We start from the raw sequence: 24045 nt of genomic DNA, 5'->3' as shown, positions 1-24045 counted from the left end.
CCTTACAAGTGCCTCATCCTGCGTGGCAAGCTGGCAACTCATACATGTGCTTGGGAGGAAGATCCAGCGACAGAGATCCGGATCCCAGCAAACAATGTTAGCTGCCGTTGCTTGCAGGCGCAGATTGGAATCCTGCAGATAGCCGCGGGGGCGGCGGTGGCCGTCGATTTTTACACGCGTGACGGCGGGGCCCCGGGCTTGATATTTTCTGTTGCTGTTGCCTGCAGGACAAGTTGATATCTGCAGCCATTAGCGAGGCCACCTTACTCATGGCGGACGTGGACTCTCTGGGAATTTGATTTCCGGGCGAGAGAATGAGAACAGGTGTTTGACAATCTTGAGTAAACGAATTCGGGAGCCAGACATACGCCACATTTACAAGGGTGCCATGCATTTTGTGAGGCTACAAAGGGACAATTTGTAAGAATAACATTCTGTGAGGCAAAAGGGGCACCAAAGGTTAATCATGAGCTGACAATCCAAGCCTGCTCAGAAATCCAGGAGACTCTCATCCGCTGGCAGGAAACAGAAAATGTGCCCTGCTAGGTGCACTGAATTAATGTATTATGGTGTGTAATCTATGGCTTGAAACGCACCTAGCCACCCGGCTGGAAACGGGTCTTTCGTTCAATTCATTTCTGGCTGGCAGAGAAACCACACATGACTTCTAAGGATCTTGTATTGTTTGGGCACTTTTGTACACATGTGGTCAAATCCTCATTCGGCATTTAGCGTATTATAAATCAGAGAAAAATGCGCTTGAGTAAAATAGATGTCAGACGCCTTACCTAGACCTGCAGCAGGTCACCTGCCACTCGTGCTGAATCAATCCAGTTGACCAAGGATGATGCTCAACCCACTGCACAATCCTGTAGTGCCATCTCTCTCAAGTCATCTTTTTATGCTGCATGCTGCAGCTGCTTGCACCCCCTACCAATGCGCGGGAGCGGTCAGTTCAGCGATCGCAATAATCGGCTGACTCGTGATGACTCACTAGGCCGTCAACTTCACATCCCAGTCGGTGTAAAATGACACCCGAGTGAGCCGCGCAGCCACCATGATGAACAGGTCCCTTAGCAACACCCCCTGCAGCACAGGAGCACAATCAAGTGCATTAGCGTTTCCAGCTACCTCTGGGCAAAAGTATCACATCTCAGAGATCTCGGCGGGAAAAGCCTTGCCATGAGAGACTCCCGCATGATCTGCAATGCTTCAGGTTTTGATGTCTTAAGCACTGATGAGAAAGTGGCAAAGCTGATCAGGTCCTGCACAGTTCTTATGCAGCGCACAGAATTAACCGCCCTCCACAGTCTGCCAAATCTATTCCCCTTCCATATTCAAGCGGCCCCGCATGCCACTGGTGTAGCACCCCTTATTGCAGACAGCAGCAGTTCCACAGAAGGCAAAGAACTGAAACGTTGGAAAAGTTGGGGGGAGCTGCAGTTGCGCACCAGCCGGGAGCGCTTCATGCATATCATGGCGCCGTTTTTTCGCCCCAGCTGGACCATGTCGTGGCACCGCGGCGCGCGCTTCAGCTCAAATGCGCGCAGCGCCTCTGCGATGGCCTGTGGACTCGCTTTCTCCCACCCGCCCTCAGACTTGGTCATCGAATACAGCATTGCCGCCAACTCGACCGAGTCCTGCATACCATCCATGCTACCTTTTGTGTATGAGGGTTGGAGTTCAGGAACTGGGGTTCAGACCCTAGATGGGGCCCCCATTATGGGGGGTACATATATTCTGCAATAAAGTTTAGTGACTAAACACACCGCAGATAAGGACAGAATTGTCAGTGCCTGAGGTTGTTGGTAATGCTGGCAAGGCATGCGCAATGCAGAAGCACCATCATGCAGAAAATGGCCGATGAAATTGCCTGATCAACAACAGGTGCTATACATATATACAAGTGTGTGTCTGCGCACCTCCAGAGCCATGGCTCCACCTTGGCCCAGGAATGGTGTTGTCGGGTGCGCTGCGCAGATAACTAACAATCAGTCTTCTACGGTAGAAGTTCTACCACAGGTTACATGGGCTCGAATTAAAATGACCGTATATTTGATGCATACTATGGACGGCACTTAGGATGCTGCACTTGAAAGCAGTACAACAAGTGCGCAGTACCTGCATCGCCAATGAGGGTGACCGTGCCCTTGCCCCATGCCTTGTCTTTGTCTGGTGCCCTGCATGACAGTGATCATGACATAGGCGTACAGAGTTCAGCTTGAATCAATTGATCCACCACAGTCCCAGTGCGATTGCTCCATCTCTTCTTAACACCCTTCACCGTCATTATCAGGGTGAGCCCAGGTCCCTTCATTTGTCTCTTCAGCTCATTTCAAAAACAGCAGCTCCAGCGGAGACTCTGGGTTGCCTGCTCACCTGTCCTTCAGCTGATGGGCGTAGATGTCCTCTGGGTTGATGTGAGAAAGCCAGAGGGGCATGTTGAATTGCTCGGCAATGTGCTCAGCGTTGGAGTGCAGGTACTGCAGCGCCTTCTCATTATTGAAGGTCTTGGCCTCCGCCTGCAATCAGCCATTGCCACAACATTCATATGTCCTGACAAATGCTCCATGAAATAGTACACCAGCAGCAAAGGCTGTGCTTCCCATGCAGCTCTATACTGCTGGCCGCTCACATGAGTCAATATAGCCGAACTTAAAGAGGCATGCAGCATAGTGTGCAACTTGGTTCTTTGGAGGTTGATATAAAGCACTTCCGGCAAGATCTGGCCCAGACACATATATACAGGCGACTCTTGCTCGACTACTAGGCTCAAAGAAAATGGCAGGGATTCAGATCTGAATATCTAGACGTGTACTGGATACCTTCAAGGCAAGCAATCAAGGGACTAGTCAAGATGTGGAGCACCTCTGGCAGAGAGAAAACGCTTGCGTAGTACATGATCTTGTCGGTGAGAGGGAACAGCAGGTCGAATTCCCCATTTGGGCCCCCCAGTATCCCTCGAGTCACCCTGTCAAAGTTTGGAATCCCCTCCTTGAACCGCGCTATTGCCCTGCAAGAAACAGCAAACTAGTAATAATTACACCCGTATAAGTTGTAACGGAACAGAACATAGCATCTGGCAATGGTGAAAGCGGCAGAAAGCAATGGTTGTGCAACTGTGAGCGCATGGTGCTTGCCTGATGCCAACCTGGCCCGAGTATGCGACAGATGAGAAACCAAGAGCCTTAGTCACCTGCAGACCACAGAGCCAGACCTGAATATTGTGCAGCCAAAAGTTCACTGACTTTGCTGGACATCAATGCTTTCTCGAACGGGCGCATGCCAGCAGCCCAGCCAAGAATATACAGCCTGAAAAAGACATTTCAAGAGGCAATCAAAGATATTTTTGGAAACTATGACAACAATGGCCGGATCTCACCCTGCTGTTCACACCATCAGCCCCAACCAGCATCTTAGGTCGCAGCTCCTTCCCGCTTTTCAGGACTGCCACTCCATTTCCTGCACAATGCCCCATGTTCGCTGATTCAGTCACACCTCTCAAAAGCCGGTCCAAGGAAACAGTTGATTTTATAAGGAATATGTTCTGTCTTTGCAATTATGCCAGGTCAATTCACAGGAAGCAGGAAGGCAGTAAAGACATCCTGCTTTTGTCCCAACCGCGCACCTCTTTCGTCGATTCTCACGCTCTGAACATTGGAACTGAGGTAAAAGCTGCCCTTTGGCAGGCCAGCTGCCAATGCGACAATCAACTCATCTCTTACCACGCCCCGATTCTCCTCATCGTCTCGGTATGTTGCACCCCCCAAGTAACGCCCATTGTCGCGCGTCACCTCCAGGCTGCAGTCAGGTTACAGAGTTGGATAGTTGCTGTTGCTTTCGGAAATTCCTTCTTCATGGTGAGCACTTGATGGGCAGGTACCTCTCCATCCTGATATGCTCCTTTCGCAGCGTGTCTGCCACTCCTAGCTGTTCAAGCGCGTGCCATGCATTCGTTTGCAGTCTAATGCCTGCACCAGCCGAGCGCAGCTGCTCTCCCCGCTCGAGCACCACAGCTGGAATGCCCACCTGCGGCATGTGTCCGAACTGGCTAGGTCTCACACTCAGTTTGCACACGACAACCTCAAAGCGCGATTTAGCGTAAAGGCGAAAGTGACGAAAACCTAAGGACAAAGTAGGAATCAGTGGGTACCAGCGCTGTACCTTTGCGAGTGCCACTCCCAGAGCAAGCCCTCCGATGCCTCCACCACATATGAGCACCTTGTCTGAAACATCGATATCGTGTAGTGCCATCTTTGAATACAGTAATCTCGGGGACACTGTCTGGTTTACGGAGGAGATCGTCAACAAGAGTTGGGCTTTCTCGAGACGCACAACCCCTTCTCGTAAAATTTACGAGATATTTGCAAGATCTGCATGATTCATATGCGTGTGGCACTGTTGCCTCCCAGCTTCCGCCAAGATGCCGCCCCCATTTCCCCTGGATTGTTTGGTGCAGACATTGTGACCATGCAGCAATTCATGTGGCAGTTGGACATTGTTGGTGTTGCACATTTTGTGATGGATTGTTTTGATTATCTGGATGCTGCCATTCCATCAAATCAGCCCTAGGCGGCAGGAGGGTGGGCCCTGCACATTTGTGCGCCAGGGCCCAGAGAATCAATGTAATGGCCCATGTAATGGTCCGGGACATTTTTGGATTCAGCCATATTACTGGAGTGATGTGTAATCTTTCTTTCTTCCTTCCTTTTCCTCGCAGGGGACTCTAAATCAACTGATTAGGAGTTGATTTAGAGTCCCATGTCCCTCGGTGTGGAAGGGGATTATCTACTAGATAAAATTGTGGGTGCACGTATGGGGCACGCATCTCATCTGAAACATGAGTCCCCGATGACGCCGGCGTAATAGGGCAGGTCTTCCTTACACGACTGTCTGCCAGATGTGCAACATGTACAGCATGTTTGTTGTTATTATTTTCCTGCCAAGAGGCAATTCGCGTCCTGCAGACAAGCTGCGGTGAAAGGCTACCACGTTACTACACCTCGTTGAACCCGCCAGATCCAAGCAACTTGCAACTCCAGTCCAACTAGCCGGATGCCAGACACTGCCATGCCTCTCAGATCACATCTGCACATGGGAGCCAGGTGGCAACGGGGTGTGTCTACTAGACAGTGTCTGGATACATCACTCTCAGAGGATCACTCTAGGCTAGCGCCAGCGCAAATTTGCAACTTGCAATTGCTTGAAGCTGTTGAGGATGGCCCCGGGATTGGGCTTATGCTTCGAAGTTCTGGGACAATGTCCTGGTCCCAATTATTTGCAACAGCGACAAGTTATCAGGCCTGTCGTGGCTTGGATTGCCCGGAGACATCCAGGAGTGCTGTCTGGCGAACCCGGGATCTCCGAGAGTCTAGACAAGGCCATGTCAACCCCTGGCGGGGCTGGTGCAGTCCAGGCACGCGGCCTAGGCGGAGGGGAACCCTGCGGAGACTGGCAGCAGCACGCCAATACACGTTCGAGCTGCTAGGCCGACAGACCTGGTGTGCATGGTGGGATGCCTGTGGTGATGCCTTGCAAGGACTGCGGCAGGCCGAAGTAGCAAGGTGCGCTTTGAGATGCAGTGTTCCCCACAAAATGTTGGACATTTCACTCCCAGATCGCTTCATCGCAATGTAATATTCGTTCATTCCAGTTCCCCTGCGCAATGCAGGCGACAAATATATTGCATGCATGCTGATTAACAAAGGGTATGGCCTCATACCACAGCTGTTGACATCCATCAGTCTTGCAGGAGTCATCATGACGTAACATCCAAGGCTTTTGACCCTTCAGTCGTCGCCTCGAATTCCTTCTCGGGATTACACTTCGATGAATTAAAGACACGATTAAAAAAAATATATCACATCATGCATAGAATGTGCTGACTGATTCCGGAAAAGATCACCGATATTAGTGCGGACGAGTTCTATCGCGCTATCATCCCAGCTGCCTGCTTTCGAATTCTTTCATTAATTTTCAGCTAGGGATTAGGTTAACTACTTTACTCTCAGCATAAGCATTGTGCAAGACCTGTGTGCTCTCAGAAAGAAGTACTTTGCAGGGAAGCAGATCCCGAGCTTGGAACGATCTATGCATGTGTCACAGTGGCGTCGATTCATTTAGTAACGTCCGGAATTTTTAGGATACAGAAGGGCTGTCTCAGACGCCCTGCAGGACAGGGGATAGCACTCTTCTTCAAAACCAACCCCAAACAGGCCAGCAGCGCGTTAGGAAGCTACAGCAATGCTTGCACCGCAGTGAAATCCACAAATTTCTCGGCATCAGAAGTGCAAGGATCGTACACAAGCATGGAAGCGACAGAGCCTGCAAAGCGAGTGCTGTCTATTCAAAGCCATGTGGTACATGGCTATGTGGGCAACCGATGCGCGGTCTTTCCCTTGCAGCTCCTCGGCTATGAAGTGGATTTCATCAATTCCGTGCAATTTTCCAACCACACAGGTGCCCATCTTGCTATGTCAGATACTCCCAATGGAAAAGCTTGCAGTTGTGCATTTAGCAAAGGAGCTTGTGGGCACCGTTGCTTCATTTGCCAGAAGTTGACACTGTGTTCGTGATTCTGCTTGCAGGTTACCCTCTGTGGAAAGGATCAATAATGGACGGGGACCAGTTGTGGGAAATTGTGGAGGGCATGAAAGCCAATGGACTGTTGGAATACAGCCACCTCGTCACAGGCATGTCCCACCATGCTCTTCCAAATGCAACCCAAGTCCAACAATCCTTCCCCACTTGTGAGGAACTTCAGTGTTGCACCAGAGCCCTCCTTTCTGTGGTGTAGTCGAGGGCATGCAGCTGGTTGCTGCCGTTTGTTGGAGATACAAGCAGTGCTTGCATGTTTAGGAACATGCTGACTAAGTCTGAGTCACGCATGCATTCGCAGGATACATTGGCAGCGCGTCCCTGCTGCAGACCGTCAAGCGCCTGGTGGAACTTCTGAGGGAGCACAACCCTAACCTGATCTACGGTGGGGCCTCAACGCCCCTCATCTTGCCCCTGTCCCAAGCAGCATAGAGGGATCTCGTCCTCTTGACATCAGAAGATTCGCCAAGTCTTTGTAGCGCGGCTACTGCCGGCATGACGCTTAAACTTTCCTTGGAATCCTTGATCGCCGGGCCTTCGAGGACGAACTTTGCTGAACATGCCATATGGGATGCAGACGTGAGCAGTTTAGACTGTCTGCTCTCGGCTGAGCGTTAAAAGCAGCAATGCACAAAGCAAACCCGCTTTAATACCATTGTGGTATTCAGGTTTTCCAGTCCTTATGCATTAGGTACTTGGCCAGACCAATCCCGAGTTTTTATCATCATCACTGTTCTCCAGTCCTCAGGGACTTGTCAACTCAAAGTATTTCTGACAAGGGTTACTTTGCGCGCTACAGTGTGTGACCCTGTGATGGGCGACCATGGGAGGCTGTATGTGAAGCCGGATCTGGTGCCCTGCTACAAGGAGGACATAGCGCGGCTGGCCAGCATCATGACACCGAACCAGTTCGAGGCAGAGCAGCTCGTGGGGCAGCGGATAATCACAGAGGAGGACGCGCTCGCAGCCTGCCAGACACTGCACAGCCGCGGCCCCTCCACTGTGGTGCGCAAATTTCAGCCCCTTGAATATTGCGTGACGACCCTAGTTTCTTGCCAGGCACGGAGTTCTAAAGACTGGTAATTATTAAATCCCCTGATCCAGGCAGGGTTGCTACATCTAGATCACTTCGATTTGTTGACTATATAGCGTTGGGGTCTGTTCATGCTCCCCTGTTACGTCGCAGCCATTGAAGCTTCTCCTACCCAGCTGCTTGTCTGGAATATCTTCAAGTTATTGTTAGCTCAGAATCTTTCGTAATCATGAGAAGATTCAATGCAAGACATGAGGGCATTGCGAGCCCAAGTAGGTGTAAGGCCCGCCTTGCAGTGTGAACAGAGTGCATCAGGCTCTTGAGAACCTGTATAGTACTGCATGTTGCGCTGACAATTGGTGTTCTCAGGTGATGACCAGCTTTCACCCAGAGGGGGTCACCGACTATCTTTTGCTTATAGCAAGCACGACAGTGCCTCAGGATGATGGCCTGCCCAGCCGTCTCCGCCTCAGAGTCCCCAGATCAGCCGCATACTTCACCGGCACAGGTACTCGCTGAAGTGTTTGCCGTCATTAGTCGAGCTGCAACCATTAGTAACTCCACTGTCATCATGAGCCGCTCTTATGTCAACAACTTACAAAGCGTTCAGTGGAGGCTTACTGCTGCTGATGCTACTGGCTTTGTAGCTTGGTATCGGAGCAGCACTATTCCGGTAGATTGCAAAGATCATTATTTTTGACTTGGTCTGATTTCGCCCTGCATGCGTCGTGACTGCAGCAGTTGCATTGCGTGCAGATGCAGGCAAGGCTAAGATCTAGAACCCAGAAACCAGAAAAGTAAAGGCAGCAAAGTCATTTTAATCTCAGCAAAGTATGTGTCATGCGCAGGGGATCTGATGACGGTGCTGCTGCTGGCAGCATTGGACAAGCAGCCCAGGAATCTGAAGGGGGCTGTGGAAAAGGCAGTTGCCACGCTGCAAGCAGTTCTGCAGGCCACGGTCAAAGCTGCCGGGCAGTCGGCTTTCACCTCAGAGCGAGATGCAAAGGTGAGACATAATTCTCTTCGACCCCAGCCATTAAAGTGTGACCTGCCCATGAGGCATGCAAAAATACACAGGGTTGTTAACATATTAATTGTCAGAAGTGCCAAGTGTTGTGTCGTCATTAAATGCTCCGATTGAGACTTCTGCACGACACATGCACACTGTGAATCCGGCAGAGGTACCTTTCCTTCCGCGCATGCGAATGATATTTGGGATCCTGACATAGTGACTATATTTATGCTTGTGTGCTGCATGTGAGCGAGATTTTTTTTGTGTGAGCCCATTTGATGCATTTAGAGAATGGGGTTGTGTCCATATCTGAGCACTATAGATAATAGAGGGTGTATCTGCTGCTGGCGGGGGGCGGTTTAAGTACTGAGCACCGTGCCCACGTTTGATTGGGTCGTGCTTGGATCTGGCGAGTCCAAAAAGTGGTAGGATTGTGGCAGCCTATAATTGCAGCTTGTCTGCAGGACGTACCTTGCCATTTGGCAGGAAAAGCGTGTAACAATAGTAATAATAATAATCTGCTGTTGTGCAGGTGGCGAGGGACCGTGAACTGAGGCTGATTGAGAATCAGCACTTGCTGAAGGATGCACAAGTGCAGCTGTTTGCAGAGGCCCTGTGAAGCAGCACAAGTTGAGTTTGGCACATGCTCACATGCAGGTACATGCTCACACGCTCACTCATGCTCACATGCAGGCACATGCTCAGCAGTGTGAGGGTTGTCTTCTGTACAATAATTGTATGTGACTGATGATCAGCAAGTCACAGCTAGCCAAGGCCTTTTGTGTGGGAGCATCTCTTGTGAGTGCCTTTCTTCCTCGTCGCTCATGCGCCCATATCTTAAAGCGCGTGCACATTGTCTTTGATGGCTGAAAGGTTGCTGCCTTTGTGGGACAGAATGTTACGGTGCATGCGCAGTAAGGCTGTCTTGCTTATCACGTGAAAGAACGTTGCCCACAGATGCGGCATCAGTTATGATATACATTATTATTTATATTATAGATTATACAACTTATGCCGTATAACCGCTCTAGCTAAGCTGTAGCTCTAGCTAAGTAATGGCACCAAATTGTCTGATTTGCTTGACGCTTTATTGAGGAGCCCAGCGGCATTTCACTTGGGACCATCATGCAATTGCAAGCGCATGCCACTTCACTGGAAATCCCTGCATCATCTATATCATTGTCAACCCTGTAAAACAAGATTCTACCCTTGAAGATAAAGGAGGAGATGTGGAATTGTCCTGATGCGTCTAAACAAGTGGGAGCGCCCGCGGGCGGCCACGAGGTCATACGCGAGCTGGGGGGCAGAACCAGTCGCAGGCCCGTAAAGCCAATCGCCAGGGAGATATTTAGAGATAAATTAGGGCCTAAAACGGGGCAATCCCCTCGAAACGACCTCTAGACTCCGGTTCGCGTTCCGTACAGCAAGCGTGGCCGCCTGCTCAGGAGCCAAATGGCATAGGGAAGGGGTAAGAATTAGAGATAAATCGTACCAGGTTGGGCGACCGTGAAGGGCATTCGCCTTATGGCGAATGACCAAAAAGTTGCAGCCGCCTCCTGTGTCCCCCAATTGGGTTCGAACCGCTGACCTCTGCGCCGGTGTCTATTCAAGGCTATTGAATCAATAAGACATTTCTGTACCAAGAATATCGAGCCTGCTCGCGTGCAATGGGCGAAAAGCAACCGAGTGCCGAAAGTGCAAAAACAGATCGTCACGTCGGGTTCGCAGGTGGTCACCCAACCCACTACTGGTGACGCCCAAGGCAGCTTTGCTTCCGGGAGCGGACGAGAACGGGCATTTTCAGCCTGGTATGAACGATCCATGTGTGAGGTTCAATTTGAAACTTGATAACCTTTAGACACGTGTGACGAATTGCATTCTCCTTGAACCAGGGAGACTGCAAAACATGCATGGCTCCTAAACTTGATTACATCAAGGGCCTGGAGAGGAAGAGATGGGAATCTGGTCCGTTCGGCGGCGGGGAATGTATGCAATTGCATGCAGCACCCTTGTGACCTTTAATACGCCTTCCCAGTTGTAAGTCCATCAGCTCCTTACGTGCAAGCCACAGGCCTCGTATGGAAGCAACCCCAATCTGCAGGACCCGCCGCTCATAGATCACCGCATGTCATCAACAGAGTTCCACTCGACGTGAGGGGTGCACTGTGCAATGTATATATGGTTCTATCTTCTATCTACGGTGCAGTTTCCATATGGACATGCATGGACAGCTGTCCTGCACTGCAGGTCAACTATGCTGAAGCTTCAGGCAACCACAAAGCATGCCAAAGGCGTTGTGCTTGTACATATGCCCCTTACCTGCAAACTATTGTCACAATGAGATCACAACATCATGCCTCTCATGTCTCTTACAAATTGGGGATTTCAGCACAATGTACTACGCCAGCCATATATCGGCCAATTCCCAAACTGTGATTCTAGAATTCTGCACAAATCCGCTGTGCTCTTTGATGAACCTCTGACTAGTCAGTACTAGAAGTCCACACATCAAATCTCTGCTTGTAGGTTGAAACTTCCTCATGCCTAGCGTAGACACAAATGAGTGCCGTTCTGGGAACTAAAGTTCAAGATAAACACCAAAGCACCGCCAGCTCAAATTACCCCCCCTACCTACAATTACGGTCCTGCACTCAACAGAGTGACATCACCAATACAAGTACAAGCCTGGCCAAGTCATGGCCTGAACTACGGCAAATTTCAAGCAAGTCATGGTCAGCTGCTGTACTGTTAGTTTCATTGGTCAAACATCCCTCACCCTGCTCACAGGTTTCTTCCAAAATTCACAATTGCAGCATGAAGCGCCCTAGCGCCGGCGCCACAGACTTGCATGGTTCCAATTGAACAGGCAAAACTCTGTTCCAGGATTATTGAAGACGCGTTTGACGCAACTCATGTCATGTGACTCTACACCCATGAATTACCAAAAATGTGTTTTGATACTTCCACCCCTCAAGTCGGGGTTCACCATAGATTCAGCACGGGACACATTGACAGAATTCGAATTCAGCAGGCGCGGTCAGAAAACAGTCGTCCGCACCATGGATCCATGCTGGCAAGAAACACTTGTGCAGTATCAGGCTCCCAGCATCATGATTCAGGGTTTAGGGTTTACGGTTTAGGGACAGGCTCAGAGCTAGAAAGTCACTGCAGTGATGGACAGCGGCGGCAGCGCGAAGATTAGTCGCCCGTTGCTGGCGGTGACTAATTGGCTGGGGTCCTGGATCCTGTTTAGGACGGGGGCCGGGTCCGTGGGAGATGTACCATTGAACAGCCATGCCTCGGTTGGCGCCAGATTTGGCGCGCTGCTGCTGCTGCTGTTGAAACACCCACCGAGCAGAGAAACTTCCTGCAGGGAACATGGCCATGACAATCTTAGAAGACGTTTCTGAGCAAATGATTAGACTCTAGTTTCCGTGTTTGACTCAGGTACAACAGAACCAAAAGATGTGTACCAGTAAAAAACAAAACAAGCCCGTCATTAGAAGGTTTTGTAGAATCCAGTCATCTGCTTGAAACACGAAATCGAATTATTGCGGGCACCATGCTCCAAGTCTCACCTCCACCTTCATCTCAAGATGCTAGGGCTCCTGACTACACACCTATTGTTCAGATACTCCAGGGTGCCATCTTGTGAGAGGGAACTTTGCAGATCTGCTGTGTGGTGTTCAGGGCTTTGTCAGCAGAAACTGAAGTCAGATGCCCAGGGTAGACTTCAAGGGACCAACTGGTGAAGAGCAGCTGTATAAAACGAGTGAACCCTGGACTAGCAAACCCACCACAGTAACAAGTCTATAATCACGGGGGTGTGGAGGAGTGCAGGAGAGAGGGGGGTACCTGTTGTGCACGCAATGCACAGCAATAACAACCTGGCTCGGTCTCATAAGTGTACATCTAAATCAAGCACAGACAAGGCAAGAGAATAGGCACGGTGGGAAGGACAGGGTGGGAAGCTGTGCAGACCTGCTGTGTGGCGGTAAGGGCTTTGTCAGCAGAATCTAAATTCAGATGCCCAGGGTAGACTTCAAGGGACCAACTGGTTGAGAGCAGCTGTGCACACCTGCTGCGTGGCGGTCAGTGCTTTGTTGAGCAGAATGATGGTGAGGCTGCTTCCAGGAGGCACGACCGCCCACGTGCGCACTATGTTGGACGAGCCGCTCTGCAGCAGCCGGCCGCCGGCGAAGTACCGGCCCACCAGAGACAGCGCCGTCCCCAGAGCTGTCAATGAGTTGTCCTCCTGTGAAACAACACCAGAAGTTGGGTCACTGCAACTGCTGCATTGATATCATTATTATTATTACACGCCTATCCAAGCCACAGTTGGCTTAGGTGCGTCGCAGCAGCGTTTCTATGACAGCCTTCCAGCTTGGCCAATCTTGGCAACTGCTGCATTGGCAGGGATTTATCAACTAGCTGTCCCCCTACAAGCAGCTACCAGAAATGGTCTTACTGGAAGTTGTCTTCCCATGAAACAGGACCAGCACTGCGACTGCTGCATTTGTAGGGATTTATCAAAAAGTTGTCCCCCTATAAGCAGCACCAAAACTTGTGCTGCTGCAAGTGCTGCATAGGCAGAGATTTTAGAACGAGTTGTCCTCCCGTAAACAACGCCAAGAAACTTCTTGCCGGATCTGCAGATTGGAAGGTACTGCAATGAAGCACTCCAAAACAAGCAGCTACGGGGAGGCATCAAACATGTATAATTGACGAAGTGGCAGTCATGACAAGTTAACATACAAGAGCACAGTCTACCGAGACAGTCATCTGCCATGCAAATCGACCAAAGTGTCTGCGAAAATGCCAGACACAGCCCACAAAAAGGCCGAAGAAGCTTGGGCATCTCTAAAAATGTGGGATTCTTGCAGCCCAAAATACAGCGCACACCCTGTCATCTGCCATGCAGATGAGAAAATGTCTGCACATGTCCTATCTGATATGACCCAGAAATGCTGACAAGTACTGGCACAAGCAGCAGTATAAAATGCACAGTCACACGCGACAAGCTGTGTAAAGCAATGGGAGGTGGGCTCTATTTCTGGATCGTATTACTAATTTCAATGTGTAAAGCAGTTGGAGGTGGGTTCTCACGTTGAGGGCGTCTGCCACAGATCCGGGGTTATTGGTTGGAGCGAAGCCGCCGAAGCGCCACCTGGTCGTCCAGAATTGCGCCACATCAACGCGCGGGTGACTAAGCGCGTTGGCCATTATGTCAAACGCGACTAATGCATGGCCCAGGTCCGCCTGGGAGTTTGACCACCTGCACAGATATCAATTGCATGTCGGTAGAATTTTTGGGACCGTATGCCGGGAAAAAACAGGGTCTGCAGACTCATACATCAGACCAAAACATATCGTGCTGTGTCTTGAGGATGCTGCCACAGGAACAAAGGAACTGACTATGCGAGCGGAAGGCGTGCTTAAGGTGCGGCCAAGAAGGATGCGGAATAGTGCAAATCAAGCCTGAAGGTCTAATATTGCTTGCTAGGAGCATGCTGTGGGTAGCTTCCCCAACATATAGTACATCACTGCATGAAGATTAGCCCTGTAAGAAAAGGCTCCTGCAAATTTCAGGCATGGTTTTAGTATCTGGGATAAGTAGCTCACTTTGTGTTCCAGTCGACAACCCCTGTTTCTGTGACGGCGATTCGGATTCGCTCCCTGTCTGCAGGGGCCGCGAAGCTCTGGATGGCTATGTCTGCTTCGATGACCCCCTGCTGCAGGTTGGGATAATTCCCTGACAGATAGTCTGAGTAATCCCAGCCGTACACCGGGTAAGGATGCGCCGCCAGAAAGTCTATCGATGAGCTGGCTGCGCCCAGCACCTGTAAGCACCAGCCATGATGCATCAGCTAATAGAATCTGATAAAGTGCTTTCAGATCTTCATCCAATGCCCCCGCATAGAGACTGCGCTGGAGTCTCAAACTTTGGTCATGAGCAGCACAGCGGCGGTGAAGTTGCTGGCAACCACACAGAAGGGCACTTGTCATGGTAAAAATTGAGGGCTTCACATCACAGCCAGGACGTGATTGTGCCATGGAAACACATGATCCCGCTCAGACTTGTAGTACTTTCACACTTTCAGCCTTTGCAGCTTCTCAAGGCACCTGCGTTGCATGCGGTGGGTGACAGGCAACACAGTACACGACCTCGTCTTCAGAGCCTGAGCGGCATGCCTCACAGGCTCCAACATTGATCCCAAGGAGCACTTTGGATGACTAAGCATTAGTCACCTGCGGCCACCAGGCGACGCCGCTGTCCCGGTCGCCGACCTCTGTTTTGCCGGCCGGGCCGTTGGCGCCGATGAGCGCGCCCGGGTGGGCTGCCCTTAGGGCAGGCGCCCAGTCCAGCAGCGCCCAAGCATACTGCGCCGCCTGATTGGTCTTCCACGACTCATTGCTCAGCTCAAAGTGGCGCACCTGCGAGTCAGCACAGCGCGTAATTGGATACAAGTTTCAAGCTCGAAATTCACCGGTCTCTGCGCTTTGCCCACGTTCCAGTAAAATCCAAGGAGCTCCCTGACTTGAGACAAGCCCTCATTTCAGTGGCAGAAACCCTTGCCACCATGGCAATGAGGAGACCAAAAATAGGAATACCACTTCTACAGATAGCATTCTTCCCCCCAACTCAGGCTTTCTACAGGTCTCGACAAGTCTGCCATGGTGCAGAGGTTCTGGCAGAGATTTCATGGCTGCATTTCAGGTGAAGGGCTGCACCCACTGCACCCCCACAGCTCAAGTGCATTACAGGCACTCTCCCGCAAACCTGAGGAAAAAAAGAAAAGGAAAGAATTGAAGGTAAGCAGCAGGGGCTCACCGGGTATCCCATGCGCACAATGTACTGCAGCCATGCCACGGCGGCAGCCTTGAGTTGGGTGTATCCCCAGGCCGGGTCGGCGTACCGGCCGTCCACATTCACGCTGTCGTGGTTGAGGATTACGTAAGGGTCAGTCACATTGAGCACCGCCGCCACCTCCATGAATTCGTCAAAATTCATCACGGACCCCTGCGCGCAAAATTCTGAGGGTCAATAAATATTTCCGATGCACACAGCTTAGCCGTGGTATACTTACTCTTTTCCAGCGGCCCTACTGACAAAGTCTTTGCCTCGTGGTAAAGTGCCTTCATGGCACAGGTCTACTTATCTCCTTCTTTGACTGTGGGGAGCATTGCCATTGCCAGGACAGACACCAATAGACCACAAATCACAGAGCAAGCTACCACCGGAGCAGTCCTGCAAGAAAAATTTATGGTTCCCCGACTTCTGCATGCATGCCCAAGTGTACCTGGAAGGTGCGGGTCCAGTCATTGTAGAACAAAAAATCGCCGCCGGGGAACCCGTAAGTCGTGGTCAGTATGGGCTTCGGTTTGGTTGTGGGTCCGTACGGTGGTGGTGCCCACTGGTAACTGTTCGCTTCCTCTCCCCCAGGATAGCGCAATGATCTTGTCCCCATCGCCTGCATGCATGCACAGGGGTTTAAACAAAACGGAATGGGGAAAATGTGCATGCTAGTCTCATGCGACTGTCGCTTCAGGTCTCAGCTGAGGGTATGGGCTCGCATGTGGGCACACAGCAACAAAAAGAAGCTTGGCTGCGTATGGTACCCCGGGCACCATTGTGAATGCTTCTGCACAATCACGGGTTGGTGCGAATTTGAAGGATTTCCCAATTTCACTGCGCGAAGTCAGAGAAGTCACGATTTGCGTTCCACGCGGAACGCCTTGTGCAGGATGCCAAAACTTGTGTCTTCTGTACTTTAGCTCCAATGACAAATAGATAGACTTGCGGGTCGTTGCAAAAGTTTTGTATGAAGCACATGCAGAAATTGCTGTAGGCTGTCAATGAGTTTATAATGTGCAGACAAGGAATTCCACCTTCAAAGCCTCCTGGAAGGTTGGCCCCCCGGGGTTGCGCCACTCAGGGGAGATGTCCATGAGGTAGTTGGTGTTGATGCCAGGGCCGCTGGCCGACAGCTGGCGCCACGTCACCGAGCAGTCCACGCTCAGGGCTCCGCTCTGCAGCGGGCCAAACTGCAGCTCTGACACCTGCATGGCAAACATGGGATAGACGAGGCTCACAGACTAAACTTATCATTACATGTTAGTCCCTGCCAAAAGAGGCAAGGTGCGTCTGCAGACGGCGGCTGGTAAAGGCTGCCACACTCAGAGAGAGGCCAAGAGCACATTGGCCTGGCAAAAGAGGCAGACACCCGCAAGCATGCATGACGCAATGTTCAGTGATCTATTGGATTTGTAAGATGAAGCATCAGCCCGAATGGACTCAGGAGCTAAAAGTATTCCAGAGCAAACTTGTGGACCAGCAGTGGCTTTTCTGCCCAGTTGTAAGCAGCCTTTTTAGCATGGATTCAACATCTGATGGCCAGCAGCATGCTATGATCTGCACACAAAAGTAATGCCCCAATTGTGATTAAACTATTTGGCAGAACTACAATAGAAAGGGCCACACCTGCAACTGGCCGCCGCCGGTCCATTTGCCGGCCCAGAGGGCGGCAAAGTATGCGCCAGGGGGCGCGACAAAAACACCACGAGTCACGACGCCGGACGCCGTCGCAGACACGCGCGTGCCAGCTGCCGCAAGCTTCACGCCGGCTCCCGTGAAAAAGGTAACGCCTGCTAGACCGTAGCCGTCATCCACCCATGCCCGCGCGCTTACCGCATACGCCGTATTTGGGTTAATCTGCGGATTGAAGCGCTTAGTGTTAGCAATGACTGGCACATGCTTGCACAAGTTCAGTAGCAGAGTAGTCCCGCCAGACCATGGCTGTCGGCAAACTAAAGTTGGGCGGCCAAAAACAAACGCCGTGTTTGGGCTAATCTGCGGGTAGCAATAATTCCCTTTCAGATTTTACACAGCTGTTTTGAACTGCTCCGATTCAGTTTAACAGGCACGGTTTTGATGCATGGAAAGATCCCCGCAGATAACAATCTTGGCTTTAGCACAGATTGCACACGTATTTGGAGTTTTGCTAGTGCCAAGTGATGATTACTCTTGCGTAGCAGGCTTTGTTCATTTCCAGTCTCGAGACAAGCAGGATTCCACTGCCCTTGGGGCAAATTTCTTACATCTGCACACGCCCACAGGAAGGACGCCGCACTGAACAAGAATGATATCACGAAGGGCATTGTAATATGCAAGGCAGGAAAAGGTACCACAGGTCTTGAAGTCCCAGTTCGACTGCTGAGCTTCATGACAGATCTTCAAGCACAAAGTATCCAAATGTGGGTGGTCACTGATTACCTGCAGATGCTTGGTCGTGCAGTGCTTTATGTTACTGATGGGGATTGTGTGCTCCTTCATTTGTTTACAAAACATCAACATAAAAAACAAGAAATAGAGCAGTAGAGTCTTACCCCTGACCACAGCGCCTGCCACACGTATCCACCCTGCCCCAGCCGCACAGCGGCGTTGCCTCCCGAGCCCCCAGTGCTGTATGCTGACACCGCCGAATTCCCCTGGGTACTCCAACTGCCAGTGCCCTTTGAAAATTGAGGGTCCTGCCCCAAAACACCCCCAGGGTCTTAATCTCGCAGTCATCTACATGCTCCAAGGAATAGCAATGGAGTGCCGATCATTGCCCGGCCAAAATTCTGCCGACGCCAGCAGTTTAGATGTCCAGAGCCAGGGCAAAGACAGTATTCAACGCCATGCACATTGATGAGCATGCAGCGGGGGATAAGGACAGGACCTTAGCTGACAAAGCAGTAATGTGTGACATGATCAAGAAAGGTAAATCAGTGACGCGATGTGTAGTCATCGCTCACCTGAGCAATGTTTTTGAAGTCGTCCGGGGCTGTATTGGCATCTGCAGCATCCAGAATTTTCACCCCCAGGGACTCCTCTGACCCCCCGCTTTTCCCAAAAGGGTCCGGCACGTTTACATCGTGCTTCCCCGGCTTCGCCTGGTCAACAAAAGAAGCATGGTCAGCACGTTTCAAGCTCATGTCGCTGCAAAGAGTCCCATGCATGCTCTAGCTGTGGTTGCTCCTCAGACACATGCCACTTCAAGGCAAAGGCTGCGTCAGCTTCAATATTCATCTACGCAGAATTACCTTATGAGAAGCATATACACCCTCCCTTACAGATTCCATGCATGATGTTGCGGTTACTCACCCCTCCAGCTGTAACATAGAAAGGGAGCGAAGTCGACGCCTCCAAGTCACCGTTCCCTTCAAAAGTTGCCACTAGTTGGTGGTCCCCGCTCGGCAGTGTAGTCAACATGAAACCTGCGCATGCACACGAAGCCTTCAAGGTGCTTGAATGGTTGCACGCAGCTCAGAATAGTAACATCCATTGCTGATAAATATGAAGCTTGGCTTTGCAGTGGTGGGCAAACTTGCACTACCGGGTACTCACTTCTGCGGTCCAGGAAGTGCAAAAGCAGTACCCTGACTGCCAACCAACGCTGATCTGTGATATGGCTCACGAAGAGTTTTCTCTGGCGTTTCTCAAAGACATTACGCAATTCCAGGTGAGGAAACAGTCATGGCAAACGGAAGCCTGCCTGCATAGGTGCCCGGGGTGGATGAGGAGTTGACAGGGGTGAGTCGTGCGCTGCCAAAACTGGCGCCGTCCCGGGAGAATGACACTGACCCCGCAGACGGCGCCAGCGCCGTCCCATTACTAAGCGCAAAGACAACCGCTGTCAGCTGCGCGAAACTGGCGTTCGCCTGCCCTGTGGCCGGCGAGAGTGTCACCAGCAGGGATGTGTTTGTTGGGACCTGCGCACAGCAGAAAGGGTCGCCATGGCCCTCCGTGTACGACAGCATTGAGGGCCAGCCTGCCACCTCTGCTGACAGCAGGGTCCTGAACGAGCGTATCAAGGTGCTTAGCATTGATCCTGTATGACAGCAAGAGCGAGAGTTGTTGCATTGAACTTTGCAACACTCCTGACTCTGGAACAACTTTTGCCAGGGTGAAGCATGCCATTTGCTCTGCAGAGCGAAGGTAAGATGACAGGTGTCCATGAACTCTCAGCTGCTGAGGGGTCATGCTGACCTATGGTGCCGTTCAGAGCAAGGTCGTCTGGCAAGACTTCCACTCAGTTTCTCAGCAGGCTTTCATTCAGAAGGTGGGAACGAATCCTTTGTCTACGGTGACCCCAGGAACGTGCCTTTCCCTGGACTGCCGTGAGCAGTAGACCTGCAGTGGCGAAGAAAGCAGCAATCCATGCACCGTGCTGCCGCCCTCGCCCAGCAATCATGTGATGATCTCTGACTATCCTGGTACGAGCCCTGGATCCAGATAGCCTTGGCCTGCTGCACAACAGCACCTGTTTTTCTATGATTCCCATTCGAAGAAGACGGTCGATTCAATGACTCTGGGGAAGTGATCCAAGACGAAGTCATGACTGGCCAGATCAAAACGGATGTTTCGCTACGTGCGATCATACGCAGCTCAATGCACACGAATATGACACTTATCCAAGCGTAATCTGGTGTATGAGAAATTTACCCGAGCAAAGGCTCACTTCGCAAGTATGAGTAAGAGGGCGCCAGAACTTGCTGTCAGAGCGTCGACCAGCCAGCGAGAAGCTAATCGAATGCTGCTCAGTCCTTCGATCCTTCTCTCGAATCGATTCTTTTTCGATGATGTCAAGTCTTGGAATGAGCTAAGATGCAAAAGGATTCGAGGTGAGAGGCTGGAGTGATTGCAGGACACTTTCTGGCAGCGAAGCGGAGGAGCCAGATCAGGACACGCTGCCATATGGCATGACCTGGCGGTGACGCAAGCATCATGCATGGCTTGGATTCGAAGCAAGCTCTGGACATTCTGTATAAACCAGGGAAAGACAAACACTATTATTGTACCAAATTGGAAGTAAATCATTATTACTGATCATATGCTGCTGGGGAACTTCGTTGTCGCTTATTTAGCATCGAACTATCATCCCCGTCGTCCCACTCGTTCTTTCTCATTGCAATTGAAAATAGAAGATCTGATGCTATGACTTCGTAGCCTCATGGCTGCAGGCAATTTGAGAGGATCCTGGGTTTGCATGTGACAGTCAACATCGCGTAGGAACGCTGAGGTCGCACCAGTAGAGCAGCACAAGCAGCAAAGCCACAGCCAGACGCACGTAGCAGAAAGGAAAGTGTGCAAAAACTTCAGCCATGGCGGGTCAGACAGCTGTGCTCAATTTTCGGGGTATGCTGGAGGAGGGCATGGAAGACCAGGAGCAGGAGGAGGAGCCCGTGATTCCACTCCAGGCCCAGAGAGCCCCACGAGAAAACAAGAAATGTTCAGGCTGCCATGACGTGAAGCCCATCGCCGAGTTCCACAAGAGCAAACGGCGATTCGACGGATACCAGGTGCCCACCCCTCAACATTTGCAGCCTTTACACGTACCGTTCGCCTGCCTAGGGAGGAGTGTGCTACCGCAACTGATAGCCAGCCAGACAGTACGTTTAAGGATAGCTGACACCGAGCAATGGTGAAGTTCATTTCAGCGAGTATATTGAGATTTGCGTGCAGGCGTACTGCAAGCCATGCTGCCAGAAGCTGCACACGACATGGCGCGACTCGCGGCCCGCGGTGGCGCCGTGTGTGACGCGTAAGTTCTGCGGCGGCTGCAAGCTGGAGAAGGCTGCCAGCGAGTTCCACAAGGACCGCAAGCGCACGGACGGGCTGCAGTGCCAGTGCAAGGCTTGCACTACTCTGCTGCACAAGAAGTGGCGTGACGAGCGCAAGAGAGGTGGGTGCTTACCTTCTTCGTTGCCTTTTGGCCTGAGCATCTGTGCTCCTGCGCTGTCATGTGTTTCTATGTTTTGGGCACATCTGAGCAAGCATGCAGGGAGCTATAAGCTCAGAAGCAATTCATGGGATGATCTCTGCGCTGCGCATATGCTCGCAGTGTGCAAGAAAAGGAAATGGTGCACAAGCGATTACAGAGCGACTTAATGCTGTAGTGGCTGAGATATTCCCTTGATGCCTGATGACCACAGCCAGAGATAAATATTCAAGGTGGGATGGGGCGCATATGCCAAGGCATGTTACACCCAAAAATTGACGCGCATGTCCTGGTGTGCAGCCGACCGACCGGTGGCGGAGCGCAAGGCGTGCAGAGCATGCGCTGAGACAAAGCCGGCCGAGGAGTTTGGCCGCGATGCGCGCGCGGCCGACGGGCTGCAATCGCGCTGCAAGGTGTGCAACACGCAGTACTTCAATCTTTGGGCGGCGCAGCGGCGGCTGGCTAAGAACCCGGGCATCGCGCGGAGGAAGACTTGCGGCATCTGCGGCGAAGAGAAGCTTGCAGAGGTGCGGCTGAGCAGGACACCGGCTGACACCGGTGAAAGCGACATCTTGATGGGGCATTGCCTCTTTGGACCCTCTTTGGAAATACCTTGAGAACCTCTGGGACATAGCCACCTGGCAGCCCTGGGATTGCCAAATCTTGTCTTGCATGCAGCAGCGGCTAAGGTCTCACATGCAGGCTTTCGTCGTCTCAAGCTGGGGGCAGGTGTAGATCTCAAGGGAGTTCCTGCTTCAGATTGCCCGCTTCAGATTGCCAGCTGCATTCAAGCACAGCGCTTTGCATGGCGGGTCAGGAGAGATCACGTGGGGCAGACAGGTGATATAGTGTTATGAGAGGCGGAATTTAGGGGTGTGCATGCCAGTCTGCATGCATCTGCATGCAATGGCCCCAGTTGGCGGGGGCCAACGCACCTTGCCACTGGCAGGAAAATCGCGTAATGATGATAAAGAACCTTAATGCCAGCGCGATAACGGAGGGAAGTTCAAAAGGGTCTGGAACACGTGCGCGCAGGAGTTCCGGCTGGCGAGGGAGGGAACATCGGAGGACAGACTGGTGGCCAATTGCAAGGACTGCACCAACGCCAAACGGCCCCGCGACAGCAGCGACAGCGAAGCAGAGCCGGTGAGCCTCGTACCATCACTTCCCCTGCTCTCCTCCCTTTACAGCAGTAGGGTTTCAATTTAGATGTTTCATCATGCATGCGCAGAGCCGGTGCGGCTGCCACCCTTCTCTACCCTGCTCCCTTCCCTTCACAGCTGTACCATAATGCATGAGCACGATAGGTGCGGCACTCGCCGTGGTCTTCTCCTGCCCTTTGCATTCACAGCATTATATGCAGATGGTTCATCCGGCATGTGCAGATTTACTGCGGCTCTAACTTTTTCTGTCCTGCTCCAGCCCCTTCACAGCGTTACAGACAGTCTTTCAATCGTACATGCGCAGAGCCGATGCGGCATTTACTCATGTGTACAGTATCACGATCTTCCTGGCAATTGTGTGCATATGTTGCTGCATTGTCATATTCCTGCTGCCTTCTGTTACAGCATCAACGGCAGACATCGTGAATGCATGCGGCGGCATGCATGCCAGGTGCTTGCGAAGTTTGCATTCTTTTGAAGGCCGCGGCAGCACACTTCCCATCATGTTTATGCAGGCACCAGTTTCCCAGCTGCATCTTCTCCGGCACAGGCACAAAAGCCCCGGCCTCGACGAACCTTGCAAGGGCAGCCACAGCAGGTACAGGACACCCAGATTTCAAGTGCTGGGTGAGCAGCATTTCTTTTTGTGTTCAGCAGGCGCAACAGCAGCGGCGTCCAGGAGTCTTACAGCTGAGGCCGGCCGCCGCACCGACAACGGTGGTCCGGGCGCGCGCGCGGCCGGTTGCGGCTGCAGCGCGGCCGGCGCGGCGGGGCAGCGGGGGCATTCCTGTCAGCCCGGCTGGCCGGGGCGCGGCCTTTTCTGGTGCGGCGGCCGGCAGCGGAGGATCTGATGAGCCGCCGCCGGCTGACAGCCCCCTCTTCGGCAGCCTCCAGGAACAAGTGCGCCTCCCAGTCTGTCCCACATCTACACACAGCGTTGACCTCCTTCTTTTCTCTGACTGAACAATAACATTGTACACCATGTGCCCGCGAGGCAGAGCTTCTTGCCTCTTGGCACTCTAGCTGACTTGTAATGTGGTGCGTCGTGGCTTGCTTGCACTTCTTTTCTGTGGAATGGGCTACTTAATTGGAAAATTTTTCTTAGGGGATGTTGCGAGTCGGATGAATTGGAGACAGCCAGATAATTTATGGCAGTGGTTGAGAGCCAATATGCTGAGGTGTTTGGTGCTTTGGCCAGGTGATGGGGAGCGATGAGCCCTGGCAGCAAGCTCTCAACCTTTCACTGGACTTCTCCACCGGCCTTTAAGGACTGAGTGATGATAGGAATAACAGCGATGTCGGTATGATTCAGAATGGATGTGCAGAGCCGGAATGGTAGGCTGTAATAGTCAGAGGCACTTGTGTGCGTTATTGTCAATGGCTACATGTATATCAGTAGAGCAGCTTCTATGTACAGCTCTTTCCTTGGGTAGCTAATAGCAGAAAGGAATGATCTTGAAAGGTCAAGGATCTATT

General features: G+C 51.7%; 4 protein-coding genes across 4 annotated transcripts; 2 read left to right on the top strand and 2 right to left on the bottom strand.

The window, feature by feature from the left end:
* Positions 1-993: 993 nt before the first annotated feature.
* Positions 994-4254, bottom strand: COCSUDRAFT_43599 (FAD/NAD(P)-binding domain-containing protein; the record flags this gene model as incomplete). The annotated part of the gene is made up of 10 exons (XM_005645129.1): positions 994-1086; positions 1452-1640; positions 1923-1972; positions 2122-2180; positions 2380-2522; positions 3152-3196; positions 3383-3462; positions 3629-3801; positions 3884-4029; positions 4165-4254. The coding sequence occupies 10 exons, from the start codon at positions 4252-4254 to the stop codon at positions 994-996; spliced, it is 1068 nt and encodes a 355-aa protein (XP_005645186.1).
* A 2054-nt stretch (positions 4255-6308) lies between these two features.
* COCSUDRAFT_18254 (pyridoxal kinase) lies at positions 6309-8771 on the top strand (the record flags this gene model as incomplete). Its single annotated transcript, XM_005645128.1, has 7 exons — positions 6309-6459; positions 6588-6696; positions 6841-6842; positions 6899-6982; positions 7397-7676; positions 8089-8138; positions 8479-8771. The coding sequence occupies 7 exons, from the start codon at positions 6309-6311 to the stop codon at positions 8769-8771; spliced, it is 969 nt and encodes a 322-aa protein (XP_005645185.1).
* A 3025-nt stretch (positions 8772-11796) lies between these two features.
* Positions 11797-19969, bottom strand: COCSUDRAFT_57209 (hypothetical protein; the record flags this gene model as incomplete). The annotated part of the gene is made up of 13 exons (XM_005645127.1): positions 11797-12009; positions 12721-12897; positions 13749-13917; positions 14265-14482; positions 14892-15077; positions 15475-15663; positions 15944-16114; positions 16533-16703; positions 17125-17355; positions 18030-18173; positions 18441-18578; positions 19158-19397; positions 19949-19969. 13 exons carry the CDS (start codon positions 19967-19969, stop codon positions 11797-11799), a joined length of 2268 nt encoding a protein of 755 aa, XP_005645184.1.
* Positions 19970-20789: 820 nt separating this feature from the next.
* Positions 20790-23836, top strand: COCSUDRAFT_57208 (hypothetical protein; the record flags this gene model as incomplete). Its single annotated transcript, XM_005645126.1, has 6 exons — positions 20790-20987; positions 21151-21370; positions 21707-21933; positions 22442-22552; positions 23227-23469; positions 23768-23836. The coding sequence occupies 6 exons, from the start codon at positions 20790-20792 to the stop codon at positions 23834-23836; spliced, it is 1068 nt and encodes a 355-aa protein (XP_005645183.1).
* Positions 23837-24045: the final 209 nt, after the last annotated feature.

Source organism: Coccomyxa subellipsoidea (genome assembly GCF_000258705.1).
Source record: "Coccomyxa subellipsoidea C-169, whole genome shotgun sequence".
NCBI lineage: Eukaryota > Viridiplantae > Chlorophyta > Trebouxiophyceae > Coccomyxaceae > Coccomyxa > Coccomyxa subellipsoidea.
The sequence above is the reverse complement of the archived record's forward strand: the minus strand, read 5'-3'. Positions and strand labels throughout refer to the sequence as shown.